Raw genomic sequence first — 27,491 nt, forward strand, 5'->3', positions numbered from 1 at the left:
AGATCGTCTTCGTCGAACGAGCAGGCTCAGAAGACGAGTCCATACTCTGACACTGCACAGTTATTCCGGTCCCAGTCTTTGGATCAGCGAGATGGAGTAGACAGCGCGCTCTTATTAGCATCTGCAGAGCAGGATGCATCGGGAGCTAACGTTTCTCGGGATCTTACACTGAATACAACTACATCGTACAATGTCTATACTGCTGTGACCGAGATTGAAGCTCTTGCCGCAATCGATATCCTGGAACGTTACTGGATGGGCAGGAACCCGCAACTATCACGTCTCTCACTGCCTGGCCAGCGCCATGAGATTTTGACTAAGCGGATAGTGCTTAAGCCAGCTACTATAGAGAAAGTGTTTGGTTAGGACGATTGCATAATATGGATTTCTGGTAACTGAATTCGGCGTATGGTTATGTGCATGACTGACGGTTGACTGTTTGTCTAACGTTCTGGGTATGGGTTGGCATTTCAAGAGGTTATTTTAATTGAGTCTAGTGTACATATATAATGACGTAATGCAAATCCGATACAATAACCCATACTCACATCATATTAATACACCTTCCAGGTTGTGATTTTACAGCCCATTTCGTGTTTCAGATATCATACAAACTTCTAGACGGGCACATAAACTAAGCAGCACAACAGTTTCTGTAGCGGCGTAATAGTTGAGCGCATCCATCAAAATTTTCAAGTGATGGTCAAAATTCTGCTCGTATTGTAATAATATGCTCTCCAACTTGGTAACCTTATCCACCGCGCCAGAATCCGCATCCGCTGGCTCACTGTCAATACCAGGAAGCGTCTTGGACAGCTGCGTGGTGTATGTTGCGAATAGTTTGCATGCAGACATAAGCTTCGCCATGACCTACAGATCACTCAGTCGTTGCCGAGAGAATAATGACAAAAAGAACAACAAACCATACCCGTAAAAGCTTCGAATTTGTAAGCATGCACTCCTTTAAGCACGTGTCCAAGAAATCGACGTGATTCTGCATCAGTGCATCTACAGTGTTAACATCCGATATTCCAGCCATCAGCGAAGACCAATTTGGTTCTACCACTTCAGTCGTGGAGAAGTATAACACCTGCTGAATGAATACCAGCATCTTGGCTCGCAAGTTCCACACTTTCGATTTCCACTTTTGTAAATGGACACTCCTACTGCGCCGAGCCCAACCGGCAGTCTTTGCCTGGTCCAACCATGCGACCCCAAGGAGCTGCTCGATGTGTTTCAGCGCCACAAGATGCCGGAACAAAAGTTGATATCGGAGGATGGTCTTTCTAGAAATCACCAGCGAAAGCGGAAATGGTATCTTGAAATCAAACTGCAACGCCTGAATTCCGGTAATGCCTTTCTTATCATCTCGCTCCGACGATTTATCAGTTGCTGGAGTCGTTGTTGAAAGTTGCATCGCCGCGATATCTCTAGGATCCAGTCCACTCACACTAACGATTCGCATTAGCCATTCAGTAAGACCCACTTCGTTCATATGAACCGAAATATCCTCCTTAAAAGGATCGGTTGCAGTGATACTACCTGGCTGTCTCAGAGCCAGGTCCAGTAGAGACTGCAATTTCGACGTCGACACATTCTTCGCAGCCTTCCGCAACTCATGGAATGCGACATCCATAAAATTAGTGAAGAAGTCAGCCTGATCCAAAAAAAAGTAGTGCTTCAATGAAGTCAGACGCTCTGATAACTTATGAGTGTTGATAAGTAGAGAAAGAAGATATCCGTTTGCATGAGCATATGCTGCATTGATATTGGATAGTAGTCTAGGATCGTCAATCGTCTCTGGCGCATCCTTTATTTCGTTGCTGACGTCGACGCCACCGCATTCGCGAACTACATTCAAGAACTTTCCAGCTAATAGAATCTTGTCACACGTCCTAGAGTCTCCTATTTGCGGTGGAAGGTCGTCTTTCCGTAATGTGTACCGCTTATCCCAATATTCATCTGTGTAGTCCTCGTCAAGTCGCTCCCTTCGGATACTCTTTTGCTCTTTGATTAAAAATTCGTTAAAGGGATCCGCTATTATTCCACGATGTAGCCACATGTTCAGCATCTTCATATATGGTCGCGAGGCCTCCCTCACAAGATAAGTTAGAAGTTCACGGGAAGCCGGATCCCCTGATACCGAATAGAGCCTATCGGTAAGCAGCTTTATGACATCGCCGCCCTTAGTAATCATCGACGTAGTCTTTGAAATCCCAATATTATTGAGAGCGTTGAGATTGCCATCGTTCGCCTTCAGCGTTTCCATGATTTTGTCAAAGTCGGTACCCAATTCATCCGTGTATTCAGCAACCGATTCCTCTTTACGACTTATCTGTTGCACAATATAATTTAGCTCAGTTAACTTCCTCGCCATATCCATAGTCTCAATGTGGAACGTGTTCAAAGTAAACGACGGCGACGTAAGCATTTTATACTCCATGTCAGACATCAGTGCAAGATATTCTTTCATGATATGTCGAATCGCAGCACATAGCGCATGGTTGACAACCCCATATTCAGTTTTGCTCTGTATTTCGATAAATGCTTCGACGCTCGAGCGGTAAGTTGCCAATTTAAGCAGGTTTTTGGTTAGATCACGAAGACTGGGATCGAGACCCTTTGCTAGCCGAAATTCAGGTCCGGACAACCTATCGGCTTCGGCGGAAGGATTGTAGCGTTCGTGAAAGCGTATATATTGACCTTCGGAACCCTGAGTGGTTGTTAGCATAATCTCAGACTCACCCACCGTATTCCGTACCAAAAGCACGTAGAGAAGATCCTCCATAATAACTGCATGCTGGACATCTAGTCCCATTCGGTCTAAGGACATGGGTTTTTTTGACCCTTGCACTTGGTACGATAGCGGCGGCGAACTCACTCTCAAAGCGAGAGGCGACAGCGCAGTTGAGAGAAGCGTCACCTCAGGATTCGAGACTTTCTCCTCATTAGCGTATACCCATATATCCAATTACATATTAGAAATTCAAACGTACGCATCTTTGGCTGTTGATATATCGCGCTTGTCGTACTACTGCTTTCTGCGCTAGCGGCCCTGGCATTTTCCCCTTGCTGTTTCTCTGACTGTGCTCGTAAAGGGGATCTCTCTCGATGTCGCGTTGAGCTTGCCCGGCTCTATTAGAAGTCAGATATGTGTCTCGCCTCAGAATTGATCGACCAAATATAACCATTTTCTCCCCCTCTGAAGCTCTGATTTGTTGATCCAGTGCCGTTGATTTGACCGATCTCGACCGATGATGGTGCTGAGATATTGCATTGACAGCGCGATCTGTCTGCGACAAGACTTCTCTCGACGGCACCGACCGCCGTTGCGTGCCATTTTCTGTAGCCTGGCTGGTCATTACATCTACACCGATAATGACACGTAAGAACTACAAGTTGCGTGCAGTAATTCGGGTGTTTCCATCCACGACAATAGCTTTAGCAGAAAGGGTTCGCGTGTGACGTTCGCGCGTAAACAAACTGCGTAACGCGCAGCACGCGGCGTCTGCCTGTCAGCGTACTTGTCATCACGTTCTTGCACGGCGCTACCTAACTCAGAGATCTTCGAATACATTCGAATCATCGAATTAGAAATTCAGCATCAAGTCTTCTACATTTATTCTGTTTATCTTGCAATTACACGTATTATAGAAATATTAAAGATGTTTTTGACTCGTAGTGAGTATGATCGGGGCGTGAGCACATTCTCACCCGAGGGACGACTCTTCCAAGTCGAATACGCTATTGAGGCAATCAAGGTATGTTGTATCTTCTGATTCGATAATTTTTCATTTCGTTCGATTATAAAGCTTCGGTACTAGAATCGAATCGAGAGAGACTGGTTCGTACAGAGTGTATGCTAATAGCAATTGACTAGCTTGGATCAACTGCCATCGGAGTTGCAACTTCTGAAGGTGTCATTCTCGGCGTCGAGAAGCGTGCGACGTCGGTCCTCCTGGAATCATCCTCTATTGAAAAGATTGTCGAAATAGATAGTCATCTCGGTGCGGCAATGAGTGGACTTACTGCTGACGCTCGGACAATGATTGATCATGCTCGAGTCGAAACACAAGTGCGTGAGATTTAGGAAACGTACAGTTGAAAACTACTGACATTAGTAGAATCACGCTTTACACTTCGACGAGCCTATCAAGGTGGAATCAGTAACACAGGCAGTTTGTGACCTCGCCCTACGTTTCGGAGAAGGTGCTGATGGAGAGGAGCGAGTCATGTCTCGACCATTCGGTGTCGCACTTTTGATAGCAGGTATTGATGAAAACGGGCCGCAATTATATCACGCTGATCCGTCCGGGACGTTCTACAGATATGATGCGAAGGCTATAGGAAGTGGTAGTGAAGGTGCGCAGGCAGAGTTACAGAATGAATATCACAGCGTATGTGTACTTGAAATTGCATTAATTGATCATGTACTAATAGAATACAGTCACTCACATTGGCTGAAGCCGAACAGCTTGTTCTGAAGACCTTAAAGCAGGTCATGGAAGAGAAATTGGATGCCAAGAATGTTCAGCTTGCCAGCGTTACTAAGGAGCAGAATTTTAGAATATACAGTGATGATGAGATGAAAGTTGTCGTGGAGCGACTCGAAGGCAGTGAGACGCAGCCTACTACGGCCTAAGTAATATCTATAATGAAGCCCATGTGTTAGTATGTATTGATCATCGATTGTAAATATCGAGTAAAAATGGAAATGGCATTGCACGGATTGTAGAAAGGATAATTATAATTTTACACTACACGGAAGTCGGCTTGTTATAAATACCTTAAGTCACGTAAATTTTCCAAGATTGTTATTCTCTGCTTGTGGCCAATCTACTTATATCCTCCTTGATTGAGCTGGCGAAGCTCTGGATAACCGAGAAGGCGCGTATGCTGTTGTTGCACTAGCACTGTCCACAGAAGCGGAATTTCTACTCACATCGTCACTGTGACCAGCCGCTTGAAATTTCAGTGGACTTCCACCGTATGTTCCGTAGAATGGTCTGTCCCCTGAGACAAAGGACTGCCTTGGACGACTGTTCATGGCCGAGCGCCTATATGGACTAGACGAGGAGCTCTGCGGACTGTTGGCCACACTTCCGAATAACGAAGCAGACGACCGAGGCCGAATATCTCGTGTAACAAATTGTCGTTCCAAGGTAGGCGAGTAATATTCCACTGAACCATCGGCTCCAACAGCCACATCGCGTCGAACCACGCTCATCTTTGGCCTGACAACTTTCTTTTCGTACTCCTCAAACATTTCTCCAAACACTAGGGACTTGTCGGTTATTTGCTGCAGAAAATTCGTTGTGAGAAGGTATGTCTGGCCGGAAATCAATAAGCAGACGGTAATGTTGCGTATAAGCGTGCTGTACGATGTATTGAACAAGACCAGAGTGTGCAACGGTGAAAACGATGTAAAGAGATGCAAATTAAACAGCTGCGGATTCCACATTTGAAGTTCCCAAATTTCCTTGTCTGGATTTGCAGTAGGAGAGGACTCGGCGTGGGTGATCTTGTAAATAATCTTTTGCCATGGAGACGATGATGGGGTACGTGCGTCATTGTCAGTATCTAGCTGCGTTTTGGTTGCTGAAGAGTTGCCAGCTAATTTTCTATCTTGCGGATCACGGCCGAAGAAGGTGTACGTCCGCCGGCGTGTGAATACCCAGTAAGCATTGATGAAGCTTAATACCAAAATGGCAACTGATATTACTGATAGCTAATAAGTGTTAGCGATGGTCAGAACTCTTATAACATTCTGATACTTACTACTCCAATTAGCCATCCTCTAAACCCACGCTTTGCACCTCTACCCTGAAGAACATCGCCAGCTATAGGACTATTTCGCAATTTGCTCGAGTCCCAAAATATCTCACTACGCTCATCCTGCTTAACCGCGACGGTCGCAATAACTAGCCTACAAAACACGAGTAGGCCATCCAGAATAAATCCCATGGGCAGGCATACGGTGTCAGACAATTTGTCCCACTCGATCGTCTCGAACTGTTCATGCAAATGCAGGTAGGTGTCCAGGGGATACGATTTTAGACGCGTCAGAAGCGCCGCCCGGCGTACGACGCGTCGTTGAGCCATTACCAAATCCAGGCGCCAATTGGATATACCACTGATCGTAAACTTATCCCTTGGTCCTACAAATGTGCGGACTAACCATCGTACCATGTCAGGGAGGTACACCAAGCGGCATGAGAACGAAACCCGCTGCAATCGTCAGCATCGTGATGCTTTTCGACACGCGCAGAGTGACGCGTCAGTTTAATATCTCAATCCAGCAAGAATCGTCGAGCCAGCTCGTCACGCAATTTCTGGTTAGACTTTATCTGGCGGGGCAGATTGCCACATCCAATTCGCAGGCGAGACTCAATTGTGTTTATGTGTGCGGGCACAAACCTCGGGAAGCAGATGCGATCTTGGGCTAAATGATATAGGCAACACATATAACGCGTAAGCGACGCGACGATGGAGTTTTGGCCGCAGACTGATTGGTACTTTTATTACTGGTGACCGGTCGATGTCGACATATCGAGTGGCGTAATTTCCATAAAACCAACGATATATATCATCACATCGTACATTGCGAAACAAACTGTCACCCCCAGGCAACATGGCTCTCGCCGCGGTATAAATCTCGACGATCCCTGTCCAAAATAAACATACGCCATTGAACATGAGTCATCGTACCGACATCACGCGAACACTGTCACGGCATGGTTCGCGTGGGCACCAAATATAGAGCATAAGTCCAATTCGCCTGATGTGATTGGTGATCACCTTTCACCAATGACCTGCCCACCGCGTACACGACAAAATTGCGACTAACAAATAATAACTCTAAAAATATCTACAACCGCGATGCAAGCGCTCAAGAGGCGGAGAACACGACGTAAGTTGCGATGTAAGCACCGGAAGGGGAAGCCATGGCATCATCATCATTCGCGCCGCACATTGTAGATCTTGCTAAAGAAGAATCGTTGACAATCATCCGCGTTTGCACAAAACACATTTCCCCTCAGCCCACCACTTATTCCCGCTTGACCTTAGCCCCGTGCGTATTTCCTCTCGGCTGAACTAGCCGCCGGTGCGCGAGACGACGCATTGAGTCAAAATATGTCGATCCCCACCGGCTTCTCATGGGTACTTAAGCATCCAAAGTTCCCGCGCCTCGTACAATCGTTATCTTTTATATCACACGCTTCAGTTACACGATTTGCAATCTGCCATACACTCCAAAGTGAAGCCATTAAACATAATGCGATCTGTTGTTCTCGTTCTCCTCGCGCTCATCGTCGCTGTTACAGGCCAATATTCGCCTGGAACGAGCCCACTTTACACCGAGATGAGCAGCATTACTAGCGGGTCTGCCGTTAGTGCTTCCGAGACGGCATTGGGTACAACTAGCTCGATAACGGGGTCGGCTACCAGCACATCTGAGACGAGTTCGTCCCTCACCTCTAGCGTAACCTCAACGAGCACCTCCAGTTCTGCCACGACGACTAGCCCTACCAGTACCCCGACGTCGGGTGCTGATAGCATCTCTCTTAAGCCCATCTCTGCTGGCAGCGGATATCTCAGTTTGGCGATGGGACTCGTCGCGGTTTACTTCGGTCACGCTTACTAAGTTGTTATGCCAATGGGTGATAGAAGCATCGATTGCGTACATTTGTGAATCGGATATGTCGAGATAATATTAGTGAATCGATTGGATAAAGGACTTGTACAAGACGTGATTGGGCTTGTTATTTTGGTTGTGATTGAGCAAAAGTGTATTTATTCGATAGCGTGCGCTCTGGACAGTTCGCAGAAATAATTGTATTGGATTACTCTACATATTAACTCCTCGCCTAATTGGCGGTGCGGTGCCTGTGTAACCACAACCTCCTAGGTCAGGCTTATCCTGCTATTCTGTAGTAATACACGTCCCTTATAGACGGAACAAAACATTGCAATGAGACCGAGAGTGCCAAAACAATAGTTGAACTGATTTCTCGGGTTATGGCGTAGTTGAATGGGAGGCATCCTTCAACTAGTTCTGAACTGCAACGCCGACGCCGCAGAGGCCGCGCAGACTTATCTCTGCGGCGTCAGCGGTGCAACGTGTATGCCAATTACATCGAGACCCAAAATTCTTTTACTTCACCACACGGCTTTAGTTTGACCCTATTTGGCCAAAATTACTGTGCATTCGATTTAGTACACTTGATAGGGACTATGCAACCAACTACAGGTTAGCTCGCAAAATGATGTCTCGGATCTCACAGATAGGGAAAGCGATCGCAGAGGATATTGAACAAGCAAGAGCACAATCCGTCGCTGCGTCGTCTGTTAATCGCACAAGTACGCAATCTCCTGGACCTGGGAACGGAAGTGTTGGGTCTGCCCTCAGCGCGACACCTGCTCGGAGAGCGTTGCAACAGGTGTCAGGCGGTGAACCCGGGAATCCAAGTTCCCATACAGAGGAGTATGACAATAGCAGCGCCGATCATCCATTGGCCGAGGATACTACCAATCCTGAGCGAAACCATACTGGACAGGCACTGAGCGTATCTGGATTGCAACTACAGAGCCAACCACCTAGTCGGTCTTCGACACCTGCAGCTACCATGGAATATCCGCCTGAGATTAGGGCAAAGCTGCGGAAGCTCGCAAAGTATGAGGCGAGGTATCCAGGTGCGCCATTAATATTTCAATAATTATTGGAGGAAGTGGCTAACCTAGCATTAGAACTACATAGAGCTTACGAGGCTGAAAGAGCTCGGTCTTCGTTAATTGACGCTTTCGAGAATGTCCTCCGCGAACACACTCCTTGCTCCTCGATAGAGGACCCCCAAGCTTTAGTTGAATACCTTCAAAATTTGACGCTCAGGCAAGACATGCTCGTTGAGGAGATGAAGCGGGTCACGAAAGAGAAAGACGAATTTGGCCGGAAATGCAAAGAGGCTGAAGTAAAGAACCAGGAAGCGGAGAAAATAATAGCCGAGATCAAGGCAAAATTAGTTGAAAAGGACCAAGAGATTTTGGTTTTCAAGACTGAGGTCGAGAACCGGGATGCTCTGTTTAAAGATGTGACGGTTACTAATGCAGCTGCGCTCGACGATGCAAAAGCCACAACTGACAACACCAGAGCGCAGTTGGCTGTGTCTGAAGAAAAAGTCACCGAACTTGAATTGCAACTGTCTAACCTGGAAGATAAGATGAAGAACGCATCAATGACTGCTGATGAAGTGGCAACGGGAAAGTTACAAGATGCGGAGTCTCGTATTGCAGAACTGGAATCGGAGGTCAGCAATCTTCATTCGCAAATATCAGAACTGGAAGACAAAGTCATAAAGTCATCAGAAGTTGCTTTTGCTGATATCGACGCAAAGCAGAAGCTCGCAGCCGCGGAGAACCGCTTGTCAGAACTTGAATCTGAAAATACGGCTCTCAAAGATCTCAAGGCGAATGCCGTGGCTGCCAACGATGATGCCGTGATGCATGACGAAGAGAATGACAACGAAGTGAATGATGCGGAGGGCGAGTCTTCAAAGCAAAGCGCAATACATACACCCAGCTCGTCAAGAAATAAGAAAAAGAAGAAGAAAAAAGGAAAGGGTGGAAATACTTTGCAGTTGGATGAGCAATCCTCTAAAGTCTCGGATACTCTTCCGGATATTGTGCTCTCTGAACCTGTATCTGCGGATCATTCGATTGATGTCTCTGCCTACGAAATTAAAATTTCGGATTTGGAGGCGCAAGCTGACAATTTACGTAACGAGCGAGCTCACGCTTCGGAGGAGATTGAGAATTTAAGGGATGTGGTTCGAAACCTGGGCCAGGACCTTGTCGAGGCAAAGGATGAGATTAAGATTTTACGCGAACAAATGTCGAATAGTTCAGAGATTGGTAGCAAGTTCGCTGAGCTGGAAGCTACTCACGTGGATATTATCAGACAGAAAGACGATCTAGAGCGAGCCCATGAAATCAGCACTAATTCTCATAAAGAGGCAGTCAGAAAGATCGAGGAGATGTTGAAGACTCAGGATGAGTTGTTGCAAGATCACTCAGAAGTCAACAAACGCGTCGAAGAATTACTTGCTGAGAATGAGAAAGCGAAGAATCAAGTTCAGCAAGCGAACGACGCAAACGACAAGGCTACAGCACAGCTGCAATCTAAAATCACCAGTCTTGAGCAAGACGTCAAGGCCACCGAGCAGGTCGCTCAAGCCCGTTATAAGGAGCTTTCGGAAAAGAATGATTTATTGATGAAGTTGCAGTCGGAATTACAGACAGCGAGAACAGAGGTGGTGCAATTGCGTGACGAACGTAGCCTTCTGACGGCCAAGCTTGAGGAGCTCAAGCGTGTGGAAAAGAGTGAGCGACAATTAAAGGCAGACGTTAGTAAACATCGTACCGCTGTGGCTGAACGGGATGCCGATCTAACGAAGATTCGAACGCAATTGCGGGAGTATCAGGTTGGAAAGATGAAGGCTGATGAGCGTGTATCGCAACTCAGCCAGCAACTCACACGGACGGAGGCGGAACTAAAGGGTGTTTCCGAGGGCGTCGACCGAATGTCTCGAGAAAAGGCTTCGATGAATCAGGAACTGGAAAGCTTACGATCACGACTGCAAACATACTCTTCTGCTAATTCAGGCCTGAAAAATCAGCTAGAGGCTGCAAAAGAGGAAGTTCAGATTGCAAAAGCGGAAAGAGAAAGTGCGAAAACCATGATGGAGAGTCTTCGTGAGCAGGCGTCCGAAATGGCGATGCAAAGCAAGGAATCCCGCGACCGATATGATGCACTGGAAGAGGAGCTTTCAGAGTCACATAGGTTACTAATTGAGCGTGCAAGAGAGGCGACAACAATTCGCAGACTGTTGAGCGATGCGGAGTCGAAACAAGAGGCATCAGTACGCGAGCTGAAGGAGCAAGTTAGTGTGCTCATGGAGGAACGAGACAGAGCGGAGAAAGAAGTCATCACTATTTCCAGACGGAAGAGTCATGAGATGGAGGATTTGAAGATCAAGGTTCGGGAACAAGAGCGGAAACTTGGCATGGCGGATGAAGAGCGATCTAAACTATCGGCAGAGTTAAATGACTTACGGGCTGCACGGGAAAGAGCAGATGAGAAAGCAAATCTTGCATCTTCAGAGATGGATGAGACAAGAAAAGTTCTTACTGAACTACGAACAGTACTGGCATGTCCCCGAATTTTTATTCGTTGAGATCAATTCTAATCTGATGAATATATAGGAAACCACGGAAGTGCAACTCCGTGAAGTTGAAGCGAATAGGCAAGAACTGAAACGACTGGCCGAAGACACTCAAGGAAAAGTTGACCGTCTGCAAAAAACGAATCGCATTCTTTCTGAAGAAGTACAATCACTGCAGGCGGCAAAGTTTACGATGGATTTGCACCCAGGAATCCAGACTCGCGCAAATCGATCAGTTTCGAACTTATCTGCTGCCAGTAACAAAGACGTCATAGTTCCGAGACTGACTAGCCCTGGAAACTCCAGTCCATCATCAACATATATCGCGTACGAAGAAAACGACAACCTCAGCATTCCGTATATCAAAAATGTACTACTTGGTTTCTTGGAGCGAAAGGAACAGCGACAGCAATTAATGCCGGTAATTTCAACGGTACTGCAATTTCAGGGTAATGACGAACAGAGATTCTTGTCTGCTTTCCTTAACCAAAAATGACATTTGTATGCGATGACTATATACACTCTTGGAACTGCACAATCTTAATGTTGTTCAGAACATGTGAGAACAAGGAATCTTGGCTTATTTTCTGTGGAAACTTTGTATGCAATGACCAGCGTCGATGAATTCGTATAGATCTGCATAGACTTGTTAGCATTTGATGACCTATAATTCTTTCATAGTAGAACGCACATCACTTGGAATCTGCTGACCCTTCAACGAATGCATCCGTAAGCTTCGTAGGCGTTGCTTTCCCTGAGGTCCCGGCCATGGGGCTTGGCCCGTGTTCGAGCTCTTTTTGCTGCTCGAGTTCGTAGAGGTAATCAGTCAATTGCATGCCGCCGTACGCCACAGCCATTGTCGACACGCCAATCCATAAACGGCCCTTGAACGGGATAGCATTGTATCTTGTCCACAGTGACCACATATTCGTCCGATACTGTTATCGAGACATGCACAAAAGGAAGTGTCCGTTACGAGAGGCGAATATAGATTGCGAATATTGTCTTTGATTTGGGGTGTAGTGTGCAGACCCCTTAAACACAGAACTTCCGCGGGCGGTACAAAACACTCAAGCGAACACCGCTTCGTCAAACCACCTATATCGACATCAGCTTCAGATGGTGTTCGAACCCTGAGGTTTAAGCAATTTCAATTCTGCCCAGGATGTGACGCTTGGCATATTGACCGCACAACTTGTTGTATTTCAAGTCGATCCACGATCAACCATGAATCTGCTAATCCTGAAACGCCTTCTGCTGCTTCTTCGGCATCACACTCGATGGCTTCGATAACAGGCGAGTCTTGTAAGTGTGGTCCCATTAGTTTACTTTCATCGGGTGCTAACTGAGTGACTCATCAGCCATTACTTCACTCATCAGACGGTCGACTTGCGGTGGCGGCTTGATGGCGGCGCGGTCTTACGATCTACCTTTCCACGTTGGTGCTCTGGCAATAATTCTGACCGTGTCCACGTTAGCCTGTGCCTTCCCGTTGGTCGCTGTCAAGTTTCCGGCTCTGTGTATTCCCGCGAACTTTTTGTTTGTCATCAGGCACTTCGGCACCGGCGTTTTGATCGCGACCGCATTCGTCCATTTGCTACCAACCGCCTTCATTTCGCTTACCGACCCATGTCTGCCGTCTCTATGGAACGAACGGTATCCGGCAATGGCCGGCGCCATTTCTCTTGCAGCAGTCTTCCTGATCACAGTCATCGAAATGGTCTTCAGCCACGGCAGAACCATGTGTTCTTTGTCGCCTGCGTTCGATCCTCATGTTGCTCTGGAACATGGTCCTGAAAAGGACATCAGAACTGACTGCGAAGATATAGCCAATTGCGGCAGGCGCGTGAACAGCACTGGGCAGCAACTGCAGCGCCTAATCGATGCAAATGTCACTATCGATCGGACTGAGATCGTGCCATATAAAACTATCCGCAAGGACATACCTGTGGACTTCGTACCGTTAGGAGAAATTGTTGATGGATTGACGGAACAGGACTCGGTGCACAGTGGAAAGTCAAAGCAGAAAAATGCGGTTCTACAATGCTTGCTCCTTGAACTAAGTATTTTGTTTCATAGTGTATTCATCGGTATGGCGTTGAGCGTCGAAGTTGATGATGCCTTTATTGTACTTCTAATAGCTATTGCTTTTCACCGTAAGTGTTTGTTCCTTCGTGGCTCTCATCATCTAGTCACTAACTTAAGTGCAGAAACGTTTGAAGGACTCGCTTTGGGCTCTCGTATATCGTCACTGTCTTGGAGCGATGGATCAGTCAAGCCGTGGCTGATGGCTCTGGCGTATGGGTGCACGTAAGCTGCCTTCATTTGTGAACAAGATCACGTATTAACATTTTACAGAACACCGATCGGTCAAGCCATAGGGCTAGCGACACATTCACTGTACGATCCGGATTCAGAAACTGGATTATTAGTGGTTGGGATTATGAATGCAATCTCATCCGGCCTATTGATCTATACAGCATTGGTGGACCTCTTAGCCGAAGACTTTCTTAGCGCCCAGAGCTGGCACGTATTACGAGGTAGGCGGAGATGCATGGCTTGTTGCTTGGTGTTCTTGGGCGCATTCGGCATGAGCTTAGTCGGGGCTTGGGCATAGTGACAGAAGCTTTAAGTTCAGTTGCGATGATTTGGGGTCAAAATTGGTACAAATTACGCATGTAGTCTTTCCTATAACGTGTTTGGTGAGGTGCTGACTAAAACATGAATCCAGAGAATTGCAATAAGTGCTACGGATATCCAGTATGCTGCCTCCGATGTCACCAGCAAGTACATTTAGGGAGCAGCAATGGAGGATTAGTAATACTGACAACTATTTGAGAAAAATAACGCTATTAATACAATTAATTTGTCGTCGTACATAATGCCAAATTTTTTTTGCTCTGACGTGACCAGCACGCTATAGAGATCCCTGTGGAAAATCTCGAGGAACGGGCTAAGAGGAGAATGATGCTAACGTAACAGTCATTAGATTTGAACAGGCACGCCCTCCAATTAGTAAACACCGATCGCAGTCCCTGTTGGCTGTTTTGATCGAGTCTGTTCAGCGTTTCCTCCTAGCAAAAAACCAACAAAAACTCGCAAAACCCGCAAAAATGCGAAATTAAGCAGAGTGTTTGGGAGTCTTTTGACCCCATAGGGGCTTCCAATCCACGAGGGACTTGCACTCACAGAAGCATTGCTGCTTCTATAGACGCGGGGCTAGGTCCCAGCGTGGCAGCATCCCGAGAGATGCCACCACTTGCCATCATGCTCTCAGAGCATGATGAGTTCAAACATTAAAATCGCGGTCAAAGACCGAGGTACTCGAAATGCGAGTATTTGTGCAAATAAAGATATGCACAACCACATAGAAAAGGAACATCCATTTGGACAAAGGTGTAGGAAACATCCTCAGGGCAATAAAACCAGTGGAAAACAAATTCCCAAACCTACACCGTTCCTTATGAGCTTGATGGCTCCTCCCAGTGCTCACACTCGAGTACGCTGTGCGGAAACCGCTGCGTGCTCATTAAAGAGGATTTCAGTGCGTCAGAACTCCCCTCATGCCCCCAGATGAGAATATGTCGCCGGAACCAGTTGTGGACCAAGCGGCTTGGTTCTCACCGCCTGTGTCAGCTGGATCCGGGATGTCCTCGGCCACATTCGAGTACGCGTCCCCGGAACTGGTAGTGTCCAAGTGACTTGGCTTTCGCCATCCTTGGACTTACCTTGCTCCAAGGCGAATCAGCGTACTCGAATTGAAGATGCCCCCGTGCACATCGTCGAGTACGGATCAGCGTACTCGACGATGTAAGTTTGTAACTCTCCACTTTGCCCCCAGTAGAGGACGAACTGCTGGAACGGGCAGTGTACAAGCGGCTTGGCTCTGGCCACTTGGACTCAATCTGGGTTCCAAGCTGCCCGCTTGCCCACAATTGAGAACTCTGTCTGGCTACATAAATGTTAGCTTAGTGACCAGGTTGTAGGAATTCTGAATGTATACTTGCTTGTGATTGAAGAGGATCTCAGCCAGTCACAGGCTCCCCTCTCAGCTCACTGCAACTGTCTCGCTGGCCAGGCGACTTAGTTCTCGGTTGTCAAGTCGTAAGGGCAATAGCAGCATCAGCAGCGGGAAAAGATGGCTGTATTTGTAACCAGACGAGAGCGCGGTCACTAATTAGCTGTATGATTGTTGTCTTCTGTGCGAATCTCCGTCCGAGCGCGATCGTGTTTCAGTGTGAATCAGACTTAAGTGCAGGTCTTGCAGCCGGGAGTGTCGGATTGGGGTTGATCTGCAACGACGCGAACAGCCACTCAGTATTGGCAAAACCCTCAAGACGATTTGAAAAACTGCTTTCTCCAGGATTCCGCATCAGCTGGGCCACTGTGGACGTTTAGTGCATCGCGAATTGCGGATGGATGAGAGAGGGACGCGTTGTTGACACTGTTGACGCGTGAATAAAACGCGGCGGACGCGTCAGGCACGCGCGACAGCGTCCGATCTGTGTAACGCCAGGGTCTTGGTAAGACAGTCATCGCTTCGAATGCGAAACATTAATTAATTCATTGCAAGAAATAGCCGAGATTGCATGAAGTTGAGGTTTGATTTCGGCGTACTGACGCGACCGAGCGCAGAGGCGCGCACGGACAGGTAATCAAATGAATTCACGTCCTCGTCAGGCGCCGATGTTGCTGATATTTTGCTTCTTCATCTCCCCATTCTCCCCATCCAGCGTCGTGTTCTCTATACCTCGTTCTTTCTTCAGCGTGCACCAGCAACAATGGTTCTACAACAAGCAATCTCCTAGACGACACCCTCGACGGGCAGTGGCCAGACCTCTAGCTCCGGGTCCCGCAAGCGGAAACTATCTCAGGCATCAGAGAGCAACTCGCCTGACCAGCGCAAGCAGTTTTGGACAGAAGTTACGCGGGAGCTGTCCCAAGAGTGGTCATTGGTGTCCGGAATTTCCGACAGTGGAGCTTCCAGGAGCCTGGATTCGGACTCGTGGTTCTCAATCCAGGTCCATCCACAGACCAGTCCGCCTACTCCAAATTCAGGGAAGTCCTTCTTCCCGTCGCTGAATACATCCGAAGACCAGCAGCGTGCAGACGGCGGCGACGATGCCGACAAAATGCTATACATCCGGTGACTGCTGACACCCTAACTATGTCCGCCGTTATCTCTTCATCCGAGGTAGTTATCCAATGTCGTATATGATAATGATGCTAACTGCATAGTGTAGAGCGAGCCTAGGTGCACATCGCGTTTGCATCTTCGCAATCCACAAAAGCATGCCCAGTGCATGGTTTTTATGGCCTGTGCCAAGCATGTGCGACGCGCGAAGGTCGATGGAATTATCCAGGTGTCACACGGCAAGGCGGCACCGCTACGCCGCATTCGACCAGGCGATAGGATGGTTTATTACTCCCCAACTATCCAACTCGGTGAGAGGACTCCATATAGGCACCTGACTGCCATAGGTACTGTCACGGACGGTGAACCTTACCGTTTCGACATGGTTGACGGATTCCGTCCGTGGCGATGCAACGTGGTCTGGATGAATTCAACCGAGATCCCCACTACGCCGTTGCTTCATTCTCTTAGTTTCAGCTCGGGCCGCAAGGATTGGGGGCTGGCTCTGCGCTGTGGCTTGTGCGGATCGAAGAACGTGATTTTATGCTTATCCGCGAAGCAATGCGAGTGAATGGGTCTCCCGGCTAATGACTAATGAGCGCCAGACGACAACCGGTCATGGTTGGTCTCCTAGGACGTTCCATCATTGAAATAACCTCAGGCCGTGATAACAGCGCCAAATGCAATAATTACTAGCTACACGACAGTAGGAGCAAGAAGCGATATTGCGAAACAACGGCAGCTGAGGGCTCTGGCGGTATTGTATTTGTTCAGTTATTAAGTAAGGCACACTGTTGTGTCGGCAATTAAGAGAAAAGCATCTGCACAATATTGTAAGGTTTGTTCAATTGAATCTAGAGGAGGATGCGGTGCCTATTGTAGCTGCAAATGATACAAAAGTAGAAGTTACAAATCCGAATGGAGAGACACGATAAAGTAGGAAATCCTAATTGCTCTAGAAGGCATAATAAAGGATCACGAAGGAGCAGATCTTGGACCCTGATCCAAATAAATAATAAAATGGCTAATTAATATCTCCTTGGGGACTACGGGTGCGCTCATCGAAAATCAAAATATGGGCCCGATATCGGTGTCCTCGCGTGTCACAACTTTGAAGTTTACATAGGCCCGATACGACATGCGTTGATGAGGCTGGGGGTCGTGTGGTGAAACCAGGAACTTAGTTGACCATATGTACCATGAATTTGCAAGAAGGGGTAACTGAAGTCAACATTCTTCCCACACACCGTCGCAAATTTGTCTGATACTTACAGCTCTGACCAGTGTTGAAAGGAATTCTTTCTCATTCTTTGAAAGGTATCTTCCGTGTCAACAGCAGAGACACTGTTGCTACAGAAGCTGTAATAACACCAGGAATGCCTGTTAAACTTTCTATGTTCGAGCCATCGTCGTCTTCAAAATCACCTTCGCCCTCAGTAATCTCTCAGTTTCACAATGTCAAGCACGACGATTGATGTCAGTGTTTATGTATCATGCAATAATTACGTAGCTACAAGTCTGACAATTGGCGGTCGCTAGATATTGCCTAGGGTATCAATTAATGGGTCGCATTTATATCGAATAAACTCCGATATGAGTGCCAAAACCCAACAACTTAATATGGAGGTTAGAGATAATCTACCACTATTAACAAGCCGCACATGGTGAGGCGAATAGCTTCCCGATGCACCTGAACGCGCTATGGTGCGGCTAATGGAGCATGCATCGCCGGACCAAGGTACTTTAGTGGACTAGTACAAGACTACTACGAATGCAACGTTTAAACTCTGACGAAAGCTAAAAGTTGTTGAAGAATTGGAAGAACTAATCAGCCAAGTTATGACAATGGCTATTGAGGTGAGAATTCCTCAAGTTTACAGTAACTGATGTATAGAGTACAGCATCAACAGATATACGAACGATTATCACGGAGATACAGCCAAGAATTTGTGAATGTTACAATATTGAAGGAATGTATAAGGGCTCTCACCCCTTCAGACTCACGTGTATTATAATATCATTCGGCTTTTCAGAGGGGGAGGAGAAGGGGGAGGGGAAATGGGGGGAGCCCATAAACAAGGGGATAGGTGCATACCGCGGACGGTGCCTTGTCATGCGCTGACACATAGTTAACGCCAGGCCCACGATGTAAGTAACATAATTTACTCTCGCAGGAGCTTACTAACATGTCATAAATTTGCCACATGTATTATGACCAATCAAGAAAGCTTTTCGTTATCTGCTGTTCTTGCTTTACTCGTCCTCCTGCAAGTAAGACCGTAGTCACTTTAGTACTGTTTCATTTTAACCGATCCCATCCGCCGACGACGGTGTGTGTTCTGTGTTTGTTCTGGCGTCAATTGCGTGTTACTTTTGGCGATGATGCAGATTCTATAAGTCTGGGATTTGTACGACGCATCAGGGAATATATAATTACAATCACCCATCTTCGCAATCTTATCATACATAAATTTCCATATGCAGCACGACTTGTCGGGGGAAGAGTTAAATAAAAATGACAATAACAATTCCTACATAAAGTAGAGGACACTATTCGCACAAAACAATACAATCTAACACATCGCGCATCGGCACATGCAGCACGGCCGCGTCACAGTCGTTCACGCCGATGTTGATCATCACGACGTCGTCTATCCACCCGTGGTAGTACCCGTCCGCTAATTTGTTCCGCGACTTTCCATAGCCCTCGGCGCTGGAAGGGTCGTCAGCATATTCAGCGTCGTGGGCTTGGATGGCTGAGTCGCCGGTGGTATCGTTCCACTCTGGCCGGGTAGTAAATGACTTATCCCAAGCCATGGACACAGTGTAGAGCATCGCCTGCTCATCCAGTCCGGCAAACATCAGATTATTCGTGCGTCCGATAACGTCAAAAGGCGCAGTCACGTTCATGATCATGGCATAGCGTCTATAGAACAACTCATAAATATTTTTGTACTTTATGTGCACGAGGGACACGAGCACGGTGTTGTGAATCGTAGGCACGCATGGAAATTCGCACATTGTCACGCGGAGAGAATTGGTGGCTTGGTGGTACTCGTTTACCGCATCTTCTGTTTTTGAGAAGTCTTTGAGTGGGGATCTCATGCATTCTGGGAGTTCTTGTGCGGATACTGGTAGGATATTTGATCCGTTCACACCCTTCGAGATAGACCGCGGTGTAAGGTCCTGATGCACATATTCCTCATTGTTTTCGTCATACAGCAAAACCCAGTTCTTCTCGATCTCGCGCATGTCGTCTCGACGTAATTCCGTAAGATCCGAATACCGCAGTGGTATATTCGTTAGGTTCATCTTTTGGCTTAGTCCGGGGATCATTGTGCGTAGATCGACTACATATTGCCCCATGCAATTCGACCTACCGTTCGTGCCGACAACCATTAATGGCTCGCCCATCGGCGAGAAAAACACACGGGGATCTGTATGTCCTTGTTTCATTTCAAGAAACTTGTGGGACAGGCACATGCCAGCCGGCGATGTTGCTTCGGGGAGTAGTAGTCTGCGTGCACTCGATGGCTCGACACATTGCAGAATTCGGCGACCAATTACTCGTGTTTCGCCCCAATCCATATCGCAGTACACTATTTCGTGGTGCAAGACAACATTGTTTGGCGACTGTCGTGCAAATCCGATATATGCGGGCTTTGAACCTACCGGGTAGGGTAATAAATTCGGGTTATACGGTGAATTAGAGGCGGATCCGAATTGCATGCGTGCGACAGTGCCTTCCGGCCCGTTAATCGATACGAGAAAATTGGCTGCATCGTCAAACTTCCTCGTCGAGGGCCGGACGCAGTATCGTAGTAATTCCAGCGGCCGATCATGCGCTGCTAATCGCGCAGCAAAGTCAGTGGGGTGGTCATCGCCGGTCGCTGGAGTGGAGTCGTTGCCCTCAGAGAGAAGCGGCTTGATTTGCTGTGCTAACGGCTTGATAAAGTCGAGGGTTGCAATGCCTCGAGCGCTCGCCTGGGTGGATGCTGCTACGATAACGATGGTGATGGCCGCTACGGCTGCGACGAGACTGAACAGGCGCCTGTAGTTCGTGACAGAGACAGAGTATCCCACCATCGGGGTCGGCGGTCATCAGCACATCAGAAAGTGGGGCAGAACAGAGTAGAGCAGAACAGAGTAGAGCAGAACAGAGTATGATAGAACAGAGTGAGAGCTGTATATATTGGATTCCTATTCGGACGAGCGCTGCTTCCGCGTAAAGTCGTAAAGTACAAGAATATTCTTGATTGGATATCCCCATATGTCCCGACCTTTTCCTAACCCTGTGCCTGTTTTGACGCGTACTACAAAGAACAAATGAAAAACTAAACTAAGCTGTTTGACCTATTCCTTTTATACTCTAGTTCCAACTTTAAAAGATGCAGCACGTTCGTCCATAACCCTTGCCCTGCATTTGTTTTCCGTCAACAATTGGAACGCGTTTTGTTTACTAAACTTGCAGCAGTCTCCTTGTGTCTCCCGCTTCAATTACACTCTTCTGAAGCTCCACAATAGCCATGAATACGTTGCTTCTCTTCAACCTCTGAGGATAAGAGCGTCCCTTTCCGCGACCTTTTTGGTCGACAATTTTTTCTCGATTGCGTCCAACGGGTTGGATTTTGAGATTCCTGTAAGGGTTCGATATCGGCATTGTAGCCGTGTTCAACGAAGAAGGGTGAAAATCCGGTCGCGGAGTGACATGAGTTATTATAAGCAAATTCTGCCAGATCCAACCAGTCTTCCCAGTCGTTCTGGAAGAAATTAATGAAAATTTCTGTTTCAACCACGGTAGTCCTAGAGTTACCCGGCCAACTGTTGCAAGGTACCGTTGCACAGTACAAAAATGGGGTCGGGGGAGTGTAGGGGAAGGTAGGGTAAGCCAAAGCGAGAGTAAGGCATCTACAGAACGGAGTAGTTCTGTTTGTTTAGACGAAAAATGGTAAAGCTCTGGTAGGTTCGAAATAGCCAGGCTCTTCCGCGACAACATCTGGTGATTACATGGACTGCCGAGTTCAGGTCAGTCCAATTTGTACGACTCCGAGGTGACCAGAGACGCGCAGATCGCACGTGCCCCGCTCAGCCGCACGTCCGCAGATCTTCCTCTTCGCAAGAATACTATTGTATATATTTATTGTCCTGTAAACTAGTAAACACTTTTTATTATGGTCTGCTGCAGCACGAACGCATCAGTAATTACCTAGTCAAGATGCGGGCGGACGGTCAATATCGCGGCTGATAGTTACTGGGATTATGTGCAACTCGTCAGCAGGCAGATCAGCGATCTACGAGACAATGTAATCATTGAGCGGTCTCGTGTCACAAGTCTTGAATGACGACTAAAAATTGACCTGTGTGAACTAGTCAAACATCAACATCAGAGTCCCCGGATTTTTAGTAGGGATCTAGGACGACCGTTGCCAAATTGACACATTTTCAGCGTCCGTGAAGTGTTCGAATGTGCAATTGTATGTCCTGTTGCCGGCAGAGATAGGTTCTCTCCCTTACCTGACTTTGCACAGTCCCCGAAATAGCCAGACCAGCAAAGCCTGGCTTGGAAAGGATTGCAATAGATTAGAAAACTAGATGTACAAGAACGCCACTTATATACCAACAATTACCAAAATTTCCCAGATCAAGTATTAGCCTTAGCTTCTAATCGCTCTCTCACGTAATCGCCCCAATTATCCAAAGTCAACTGCCGAACCATCGCGACCCTAGCACTACTCTTCAAATTTTGACTCGATCCGGCTCTATTCCCCTTTTCAGCCATAGCTTGGTTCGGATTCGGCGTATAATTATCGCTGTCCTTCTGTCCGCCTACCCGCCATGCAGCAAACAGCGGCGGTGTGACCGTATACCCGCGTATCTTGCCATCCTGAAGCGTCCATGCCATGTCATTGTCGACCGGGCCGCGTAGACCCAAGTACGAGAGATTAAGCAGGAGCCGTTGCGCACCCCTACGGGTAATTGCGTAGCCCATTGTGCAGGCTGGCCCGTACGCCGGGGAGAGCAGTCGCTTCTTGCCAACGTCGTCACCTTTGACGCCGAGGCTCTCCATTTGATCGAGAAACACTTGTTGAGTACCTTCCCGCGAGGGCACGTTCGTGTCGTCGTAGATTTGGACGAGATCGCGGAGGTCTGGGTGTGCCTGATCCAGACATTGTCCCAAGAAGAGGACGTCCCAGTCGAGCCCGTACGGAGCGGTTGCCCGCTCGTGGTCCGTAGGCTTCACTAGTCGGAGCTTATTGCTTTGCATCTGAAGGCTCAGGTCGTGGAATATCTGGTGAATGTTTTCGTCCCAGTCGATCTGCAAAGACTCCCGTTAGCGTATTCTCGCTGGCTCGAAACCTGCCATCACAAACCAACATACATCATCCTCAAGGATTAGCGCGGTTTCGAGATTGTTGTCAATCACGTAGCTCCATGCGTCTGCATGTGCACGCCAGCAACCCAGCACAGAGGCCCTGAGATCCGCGTTGTCGGGGACAGCTTTCGCGTTGATGCTGTCACCATCGACGCCATCGATGAGCTTTATCTTCATGTCACTCATGGAGGCCAGCAGTTTCATAGCATCCTGGCGGTCAGTACGGTAAGGCATGCTGATATAGAGCACCTTGCTGAAGCCGAGAGTTTCGTTCCATGCCGTAGACGCAAGAGAAGATTTCGATTTCGGCGAGATAATAGATGGCACGAAGTTGTGACGGTCGGGGTGTGAGCGCATCCAGGCGTAGCTGGTGACAGTGAAGCCTATGACGACACCAGCTGTGAGAGCCAGCAGCAGGAGTTTCCTAAGCCCCGATTTGGCAAACAATAGGGTAGGAGTCATGGTGTCGCTTCGTTTGGAGCAAGAGCACGACAAGCAAGGGGAGCCTGGAAAGAAGCATCAAGTTTGGCGTACTCAAGAATATAACGGCGTCTTATTGTCGAGCGTGCGGTGATATCGAGGTGAAGACTTGCTCGAGAATTGTCAACCCTTTCCCTATGATCGATTGGGAGACATTCCAAAGACAAGCGGAGATTGTGAACAGAACACTTCAGGCCAAGCAAGTTGGTCACTGATATCTCCCTAATCAACTTGGTAATTTAGCCAGCTCTGTCAATTCCAGTGCTCGAGAAGAATTCACCCAATCACCCTCGCTACCTAGAGACCGTAAAATATTAAATCAATGTAAGGTTGTAGAATTCTACTCGACAAGACTAGGGCTCTCCAATAAAATGAATGTCATCGACAATGCTTCTAATATAAGCAGAGCGTTAAAGATAAGCAGCTACACAGAGAAGAAATATTGTGACATTTTAATATCATTGTTCCGAACTCATTATAGACTTGTGTGGCTGTCATTAGTAGAGCTCTGCACGCCGCACCCCCCAATGTCTCTCGAGAGTCTGGTGCTCGTAGTCTATTCAGGACAAGCTCTTCTCGTCCGTGCTCCTAACGCACCATCGAAGCACCGGTGTGGTATAGGTATTTTGCCGCAAATTGAAAATCAGTTTGTTTTTAAAAGTACTTAATAATTCGGCAACTATTTAGAGTGCCTTCGAGATCTCGTCCAACCCAGCCGAGATAACGATGCAGAGCTCCTTACTTTACTTAAAGAGAACGCCGACTGCTTCAGAGTACTTGTCGCAGCAGTGTGGCGTGTGGCATCGTCAATGGGAGCAAGAAGGTAGCACTTGAGTTGCCTATCAATATCTGAGTGATCCAGCCGAGAGGTTTCTTTCGCGACAATCTTGGTTAGTAGTTTGAAATAAGTTGCCTATGGGAACGTTATCGCTGTGCTAAATGAACCCCGCGCGGGAGAGATACTACGCCTTCGTTACGGGATTCAGTGAGGCGTCGGCGGATGCGATGTTATGACACAATGAACCTACTTGTTGTTCTTGTGCCTTTGAAATCTCTTTTCTGATAGGATCCTCCTTGAACTACCCCTGTGTCAGATGGCTTGTAGCTGATATGAATATCTGCCAAGAGCTCCTGAAGGCATTGAAGAGATTGACTTGAAGAACGTTGTCGCTCCGAGTGACTTCTGGGTTTTGGCGTAGAGCTCTTCCAAGTTTCTATGAACGCTGCAAGATTAGATATCGAAGTGATAATAATGAAAGTGATCGAATTCATCCACGTCGTGTACGCAGTCTGCATGTTCAGGTTGTTCCAGCGTCTCATGCGCCACTCCGCGGAATGGATGGAATGGAGGTGTTTTGGAGTTGTATGATGAGTAGAATATTGCCTGCAGTATAGTTGTATGATTGCCACTGTAACGTACGTATTTATTTATCAAAATAAAGCATAATGGGGCTATTATAGGAGAGACAGACAGCACGATATCTTACAACTTGGATTTAACTGGCTCTAGGGCTGCATTGAAGATGGCTTGTCAGCAGAGTAAGTCGATCTACTGCCGTTTTGGGTCTGGCGCGGTACTTGGTTATCAACTAACCCTATCCCCATCAACCCCCTATAGATAAGGATTGAGTCAATCTAGACAGAAATTATAATATAGCGGTCTGGTCACCATTGGCTGATAGATCTAGAAGCAATTGGTGTCCAACTGACAATGTCGCGAACCACAACTGAATTAGATCCGGGAAAAGCTAGTGCTGGAACAATACGGCTTCCAAATGGTCAGGTCCTCAGCGTCAAGTCCAATATTTCGATAGAAGCCGACGAGATCCCAGTAATCGACGTCTCAGGCATCTACAGCGAAAACATCGAAGATAGAAAAGCGGTAGCTGAGAAAGTCCGCGAGGCGTCTCACAGAATTGGATTCTTTTATGCTATTAATCATGTTGGCTCTCCATTTGGTTTTGCGCAATGATCCTTAATATTCTAACCAATATTGTACTTTAGGGGATTGACCCAAAACTCGCGGATGGTGCATTCGAACAAGCTAAACGATTCTTTGCTATGCCGATTGAGAAGAAAATGGAAGTAGACACTGCCCGTGTACCTGGTGAGTTCGTCGGGTACCACGCCATGCAACAATACAGCGGCAATGACAGAAAGCACAAGGGCCAGTATTGGAGTTTTTGTCAAACTATATGAGACGGTGGCTAACGTCTTTGACAGACCTCAGTGAGGCTTTCAATATTGCCTACGATGCAAAGTACGACCCAGAGTCAATTACAGACGAACCGTCAACGAGTATATTTTTGCCAGAAAATGATTTGCCGGGATTTAAAGATGGACTCTATGCTTACCATACACGCATCCTCCAATTTGCGCGCAAAATGACGCGCATTTTCGCTTTGGCGTTGCATTTGCCCGAAGACTTTTTTGCTGATTACATAAAACAACCCGAGGCAGGCATGCGAATTCTTCACTACCCGCAACAGGAACACTCCGTGGATGACCAGAATGGTATTGGAGCGCACACGGATTTCGAGTGCTTCACCATGGTCACCCAGGATAGCTCCGGCGGACTGGAAGTCCTCAGCAAATCTGGATACTGGATTAAAGCCAAACCAATACCCGACTCCTTTGTGATTAACATTGCAGACTGTTTCATGCGGCAGACAAATGACTTTTTTGTGTCCACCGTTCACCGGGTCATCAACAAGAGTGGCAAGGAAAGGTATTCAATTCCATTTTTCTATGGATTTGACCGTAAAAAGGTTCTCGAACCAGTTCCCACGTGCGTCTCCGAGGACAATCCGATGAAATATCCACTCATGACAAGTGGAGAGTACTACAAGTGGCGGGCAAGTAAGGCGAAGGACGGAGAACTTTGATGATGTATATATTCCCAAATAGAAAATGTGGTTATCTAAATGCGTTATTGTCGAAGGATAACTCAGTTGATGCCAAAACGAACGTGCGACATGCAAGTGCACCAGGTAGGACACTCATCGTATGCCGCCTGCATCCTGTTCTGAATAGGACGATCATTAAGAGGCAGATCCATGACTTTTGACGTGTGATATAATGCGGATCGCCATGTCCTCATTGATTCAGCATAACATAGACGGGCTGACACGTGCATGATTTGCACCAGATACAGACTGGCTTCGGGCCTCTGCTCGTGGCGGCATAGACGTGTACCGTAGCTTAATTATAGGCGGGGCAAATGTATCGTTGTAGAGTTGATCCAGTTTGCTGTTACTCGGATGACTTGTTCCTTTCGCCTAGACAAGCGAAAAGGCCGGGTGGATCACAGTCTGGCTGATGACGAGACGATCTGCTGGTACGTTTGTGGATGGGATGAGCATGTATTGCTCAATGTTGTCGAGGGAGACGTGAAGGAGTCGCGTTGCAAACCAGAGGATGCGGTGTTGACCATCTACAAGCGCAAGGATCCACTTGACGAAAATGGTGGCCTGAGAAGCCTTGACTGTAATATCGAGCAGTCGAGACAAGTACATATTGCGTGTGACCGTATCGACATCTTCACACTCGAGCTCGTCTTAACGCGTGATTGGGTTCAAGGAAGACATAATTGTGCCCATCATACCCTGTTCTTTCTTGTCGGATCGATCGCCGACTGAAGTCAACATTTTTTCCTACACTCCGTCGCAAATTTGACTGATACATACAGCTCTAACCCATGTTGGAAAGAAATTCTTTCTCTTTGAAATGTATCTTCCGCGTCACAGATTACTGAAGGCGAAGGTGATTTGAAGACGACGACGGTGGCTCAACACCCATTATGTTTTCACGCTCCACAAAGATCCTCCTCTAGAACTTCAAACGGCACCGCACAAAAGTGTTCAAATGGGGATAATGAGTGGGTGGGGAAGAAGGTCGCGGTTTGGGACGCTTGACGAGAATAACATTCGAAGTAGAGATAGGCTATGCATATTTACAGCTAATATATTTAAATTGCAGAAGCCATATGTTTGCGTGCAGCAAGGTGTAGGTCTAAATTTGTGAAACTTGTGCGGAATCCGGGTAAGGGGGGATTGTTAAATTATAAGTTCAAGTCGAGCAAACAACCACATATTATCCCCACCGTGCAATCGCATGAATGTCAATTCCGTGCTGGTTGATTCTCACCGAAGTCTGCAAGTGAACTCAAGCTTCCTAAGTTGCAATAACCTCGCAGCCCTTGCTTCCAAATGATTCATTAGGACATAAGTCACAGCAACCATTAGATGGAATCGTACCTTCCACAGTCAAATATTAATTGTACCCT

The 27,491-nt window shown here is 47.3% G+C and overlaps 10 protein-coding genes across 10 annotated transcripts; 6 read left to right on the forward strand and 4 right to left on the reverse strand.

Annotated features, from left to right (window-relative positions):
• Positions 1-323: 323 nt before the first annotated feature.
• Positions 324-3,432, reverse strand: V1508DRAFT_421875 (Spc98 family-domain-containing protein). The gene is made up of 5 exons (XM_066940940.1): positions 3,189-3,432; positions 2,997-3,135; positions 2,762-2,937; positions 929-2,713; positions 324-870 (listed from the first exon to the last, which is right to left on the reverse strand). The coding sequence occupies exons 1-5, from the start codon at positions 3,360-3,362 to the stop codon at positions 580-582; spliced, it is 2,565 nt and encodes an 854-aa protein (XP_066794348.1). The 5' UTR covers positions 3,363-3,432; the 3' UTR covers positions 324-579.
• A 144-nt stretch (positions 3,433-3,576) lies between these two features.
• On the forward strand, positions 3,577-4,756 carry V1508DRAFT_389635 (nucleophile aminohydrolase). The gene is made up of 4 exons (XM_066937896.1): positions 3,577-3,761; positions 3,881-4,075; positions 4,125-4,397; positions 4,448-4,756. The coding sequence occupies exons 1-4, from the start codon at positions 3,666-3,668 to the stop codon at positions 4,640-4,642; spliced, it is 759 nt and encodes a 252-aa protein (XP_066794349.1). The 5' UTR covers positions 3,577-3,665; the 3' UTR covers positions 4,643-4,756.
• On the reverse strand, positions 4,597-6,188 carry V1508DRAFT_421880 (uncharacterized protein). Its single transcript, XM_066940941.1, has 3 exons — positions 5,779-6,188; positions 4,787-5,728; positions 4,597-4,649 (listed from the first exon to the last, which is right to left on the reverse strand). The coding sequence occupies exons 1-2, from the start codon at positions 6,100-6,102 to the stop codon at positions 4,841-4,843; spliced, it is 1,212 nt and encodes a 403-aa protein (XP_066794350.1). The 5' UTR covers positions 6,103-6,188; the 3' UTR covers positions 4,597-4,649; positions 4,787-4,840.
• Positions 6,189-6,829: 641 nt separating this feature from the next.
• Positions 6,830-7,854, forward strand: V1508DRAFT_421884 (uncharacterized protein). Its single transcript, XM_066940942.1, has one exon. It carries the CDS (start codon positions 7,277-7,279, stop codon positions 7,643-7,645), a length of 369 nt encoding a protein of 122 aa, XP_066794351.1. The 5' UTR covers positions 6,830-7,276; the 3' UTR covers positions 7,646-7,854.
• A 221-nt stretch (positions 7,855-8,075) lies between these two features.
• On the forward strand, positions 8,076-11,860 carry V1508DRAFT_373911 (uncharacterized protein). The gene is made up of 3 exons (XM_066937544.1): positions 8,076-8,694; positions 8,749-11,204; positions 11,260-11,860. Exons 1-3 carry the CDS (start codon positions 8,265-8,267, stop codon positions 11,713-11,715), a joined length of 3,342 nt encoding a protein of 1,113 aa, XP_066794352.1. The 5' UTR covers positions 8,076-8,264; the 3' UTR covers positions 11,716-11,860.
• Positions 11,861-12,624: 764 nt separating this feature from the next.
• Positions 12,625-13,836, forward strand: V1508DRAFT_358013 (Zinc/iron permease; the record flags this gene model as incomplete). The annotated part of the gene is made up of 3 exons (XM_066937050.1): positions 12,625-13,375; positions 13,430-13,529; positions 13,578-13,836. 3 exons carry the CDS (start codon positions 12,625-12,627, stop codon positions 13,834-13,836), a joined length of 1,110 nt encoding a protein of 369 aa, XP_066794353.1.
• A 946-nt stretch (positions 13,837-14,782) lies between these two features.
• On the forward strand, positions 14,783-16,369 carry V1508DRAFT_398932 (uncharacterized protein; the record flags this gene model as incomplete). Its single annotated transcript, XM_066938235.1, has 3 exons — positions 14,783-14,905; positions 14,959-15,029; positions 16,048-16,369. The coding sequence occupies 3 exons, from the start codon at positions 14,783-14,785 to the stop codon at positions 16,367-16,369; spliced, it is 516 nt and encodes a 171-aa protein (XP_066794354.1).
• Positions 16,370-18,731: 2,362 nt separating this feature from the next.
• Positions 18,732-20,617, reverse strand: V1508DRAFT_207591 (uncharacterized protein). Its single transcript, XM_066936230.1, has one exon. It carries the CDS (start codon positions 20,437-20,439, stop codon positions 18,904-18,906), a length of 1,536 nt encoding a protein of 511 aa, XP_066794355.1. The 5' UTR covers positions 20,440-20,617; the 3' UTR covers positions 18,732-18,903.
• A 1,054-nt stretch (positions 20,618-21,671) lies between these two features.
• V1508DRAFT_207589 (uncharacterized protein) lies at positions 21,672-23,382 on the reverse strand. The gene is made up of 2 exons (XM_066936229.1): positions 22,733-23,382; positions 21,672-22,669 (listed from the first exon to the last, which is right to left on the reverse strand). The coding sequence occupies exons 1-2, from the start codon at positions 23,186-23,188 to the stop codon at positions 21,995-21,997; spliced, it is 1,131 nt and encodes a 376-aa protein (XP_066794356.1). The 5' UTR covers positions 23,189-23,382; the 3' UTR covers positions 21,672-21,994.
• Positions 23,383-24,751: 1,369 nt separating this feature from the next.
• Positions 24,752-26,122, forward strand: V1508DRAFT_421907 (uncharacterized protein). Its single transcript, XM_066940943.1, has 3 exons — positions 24,752-25,148; positions 25,211-25,373; positions 25,430-26,122. Exons 1-3 carry the CDS (start codon positions 24,918-24,920, stop codon positions 26,089-26,091), a joined length of 1,056 nt encoding a protein of 351 aa, XP_066794357.1. The 5' UTR covers positions 24,752-24,917; the 3' UTR covers positions 26,092-26,122.
• Positions 26,123-27,491: the final 1,369 nt, after the last annotated feature.

This window comes from Lipomyces doorenjongii (genome assembly GCF_038497915.1).
Source record: "Lipomyces doorenjongii strain NRRL Y-27504 unplaced genomic scaffold V1508scaffold_46, whole genome shotgun sequence".
NCBI lineage: Eukaryota > Fungi > Ascomycota > Lipomycetes > Lipomycetales > Lipomycetaceae > Lipomyces > Lipomyces doorenjongii.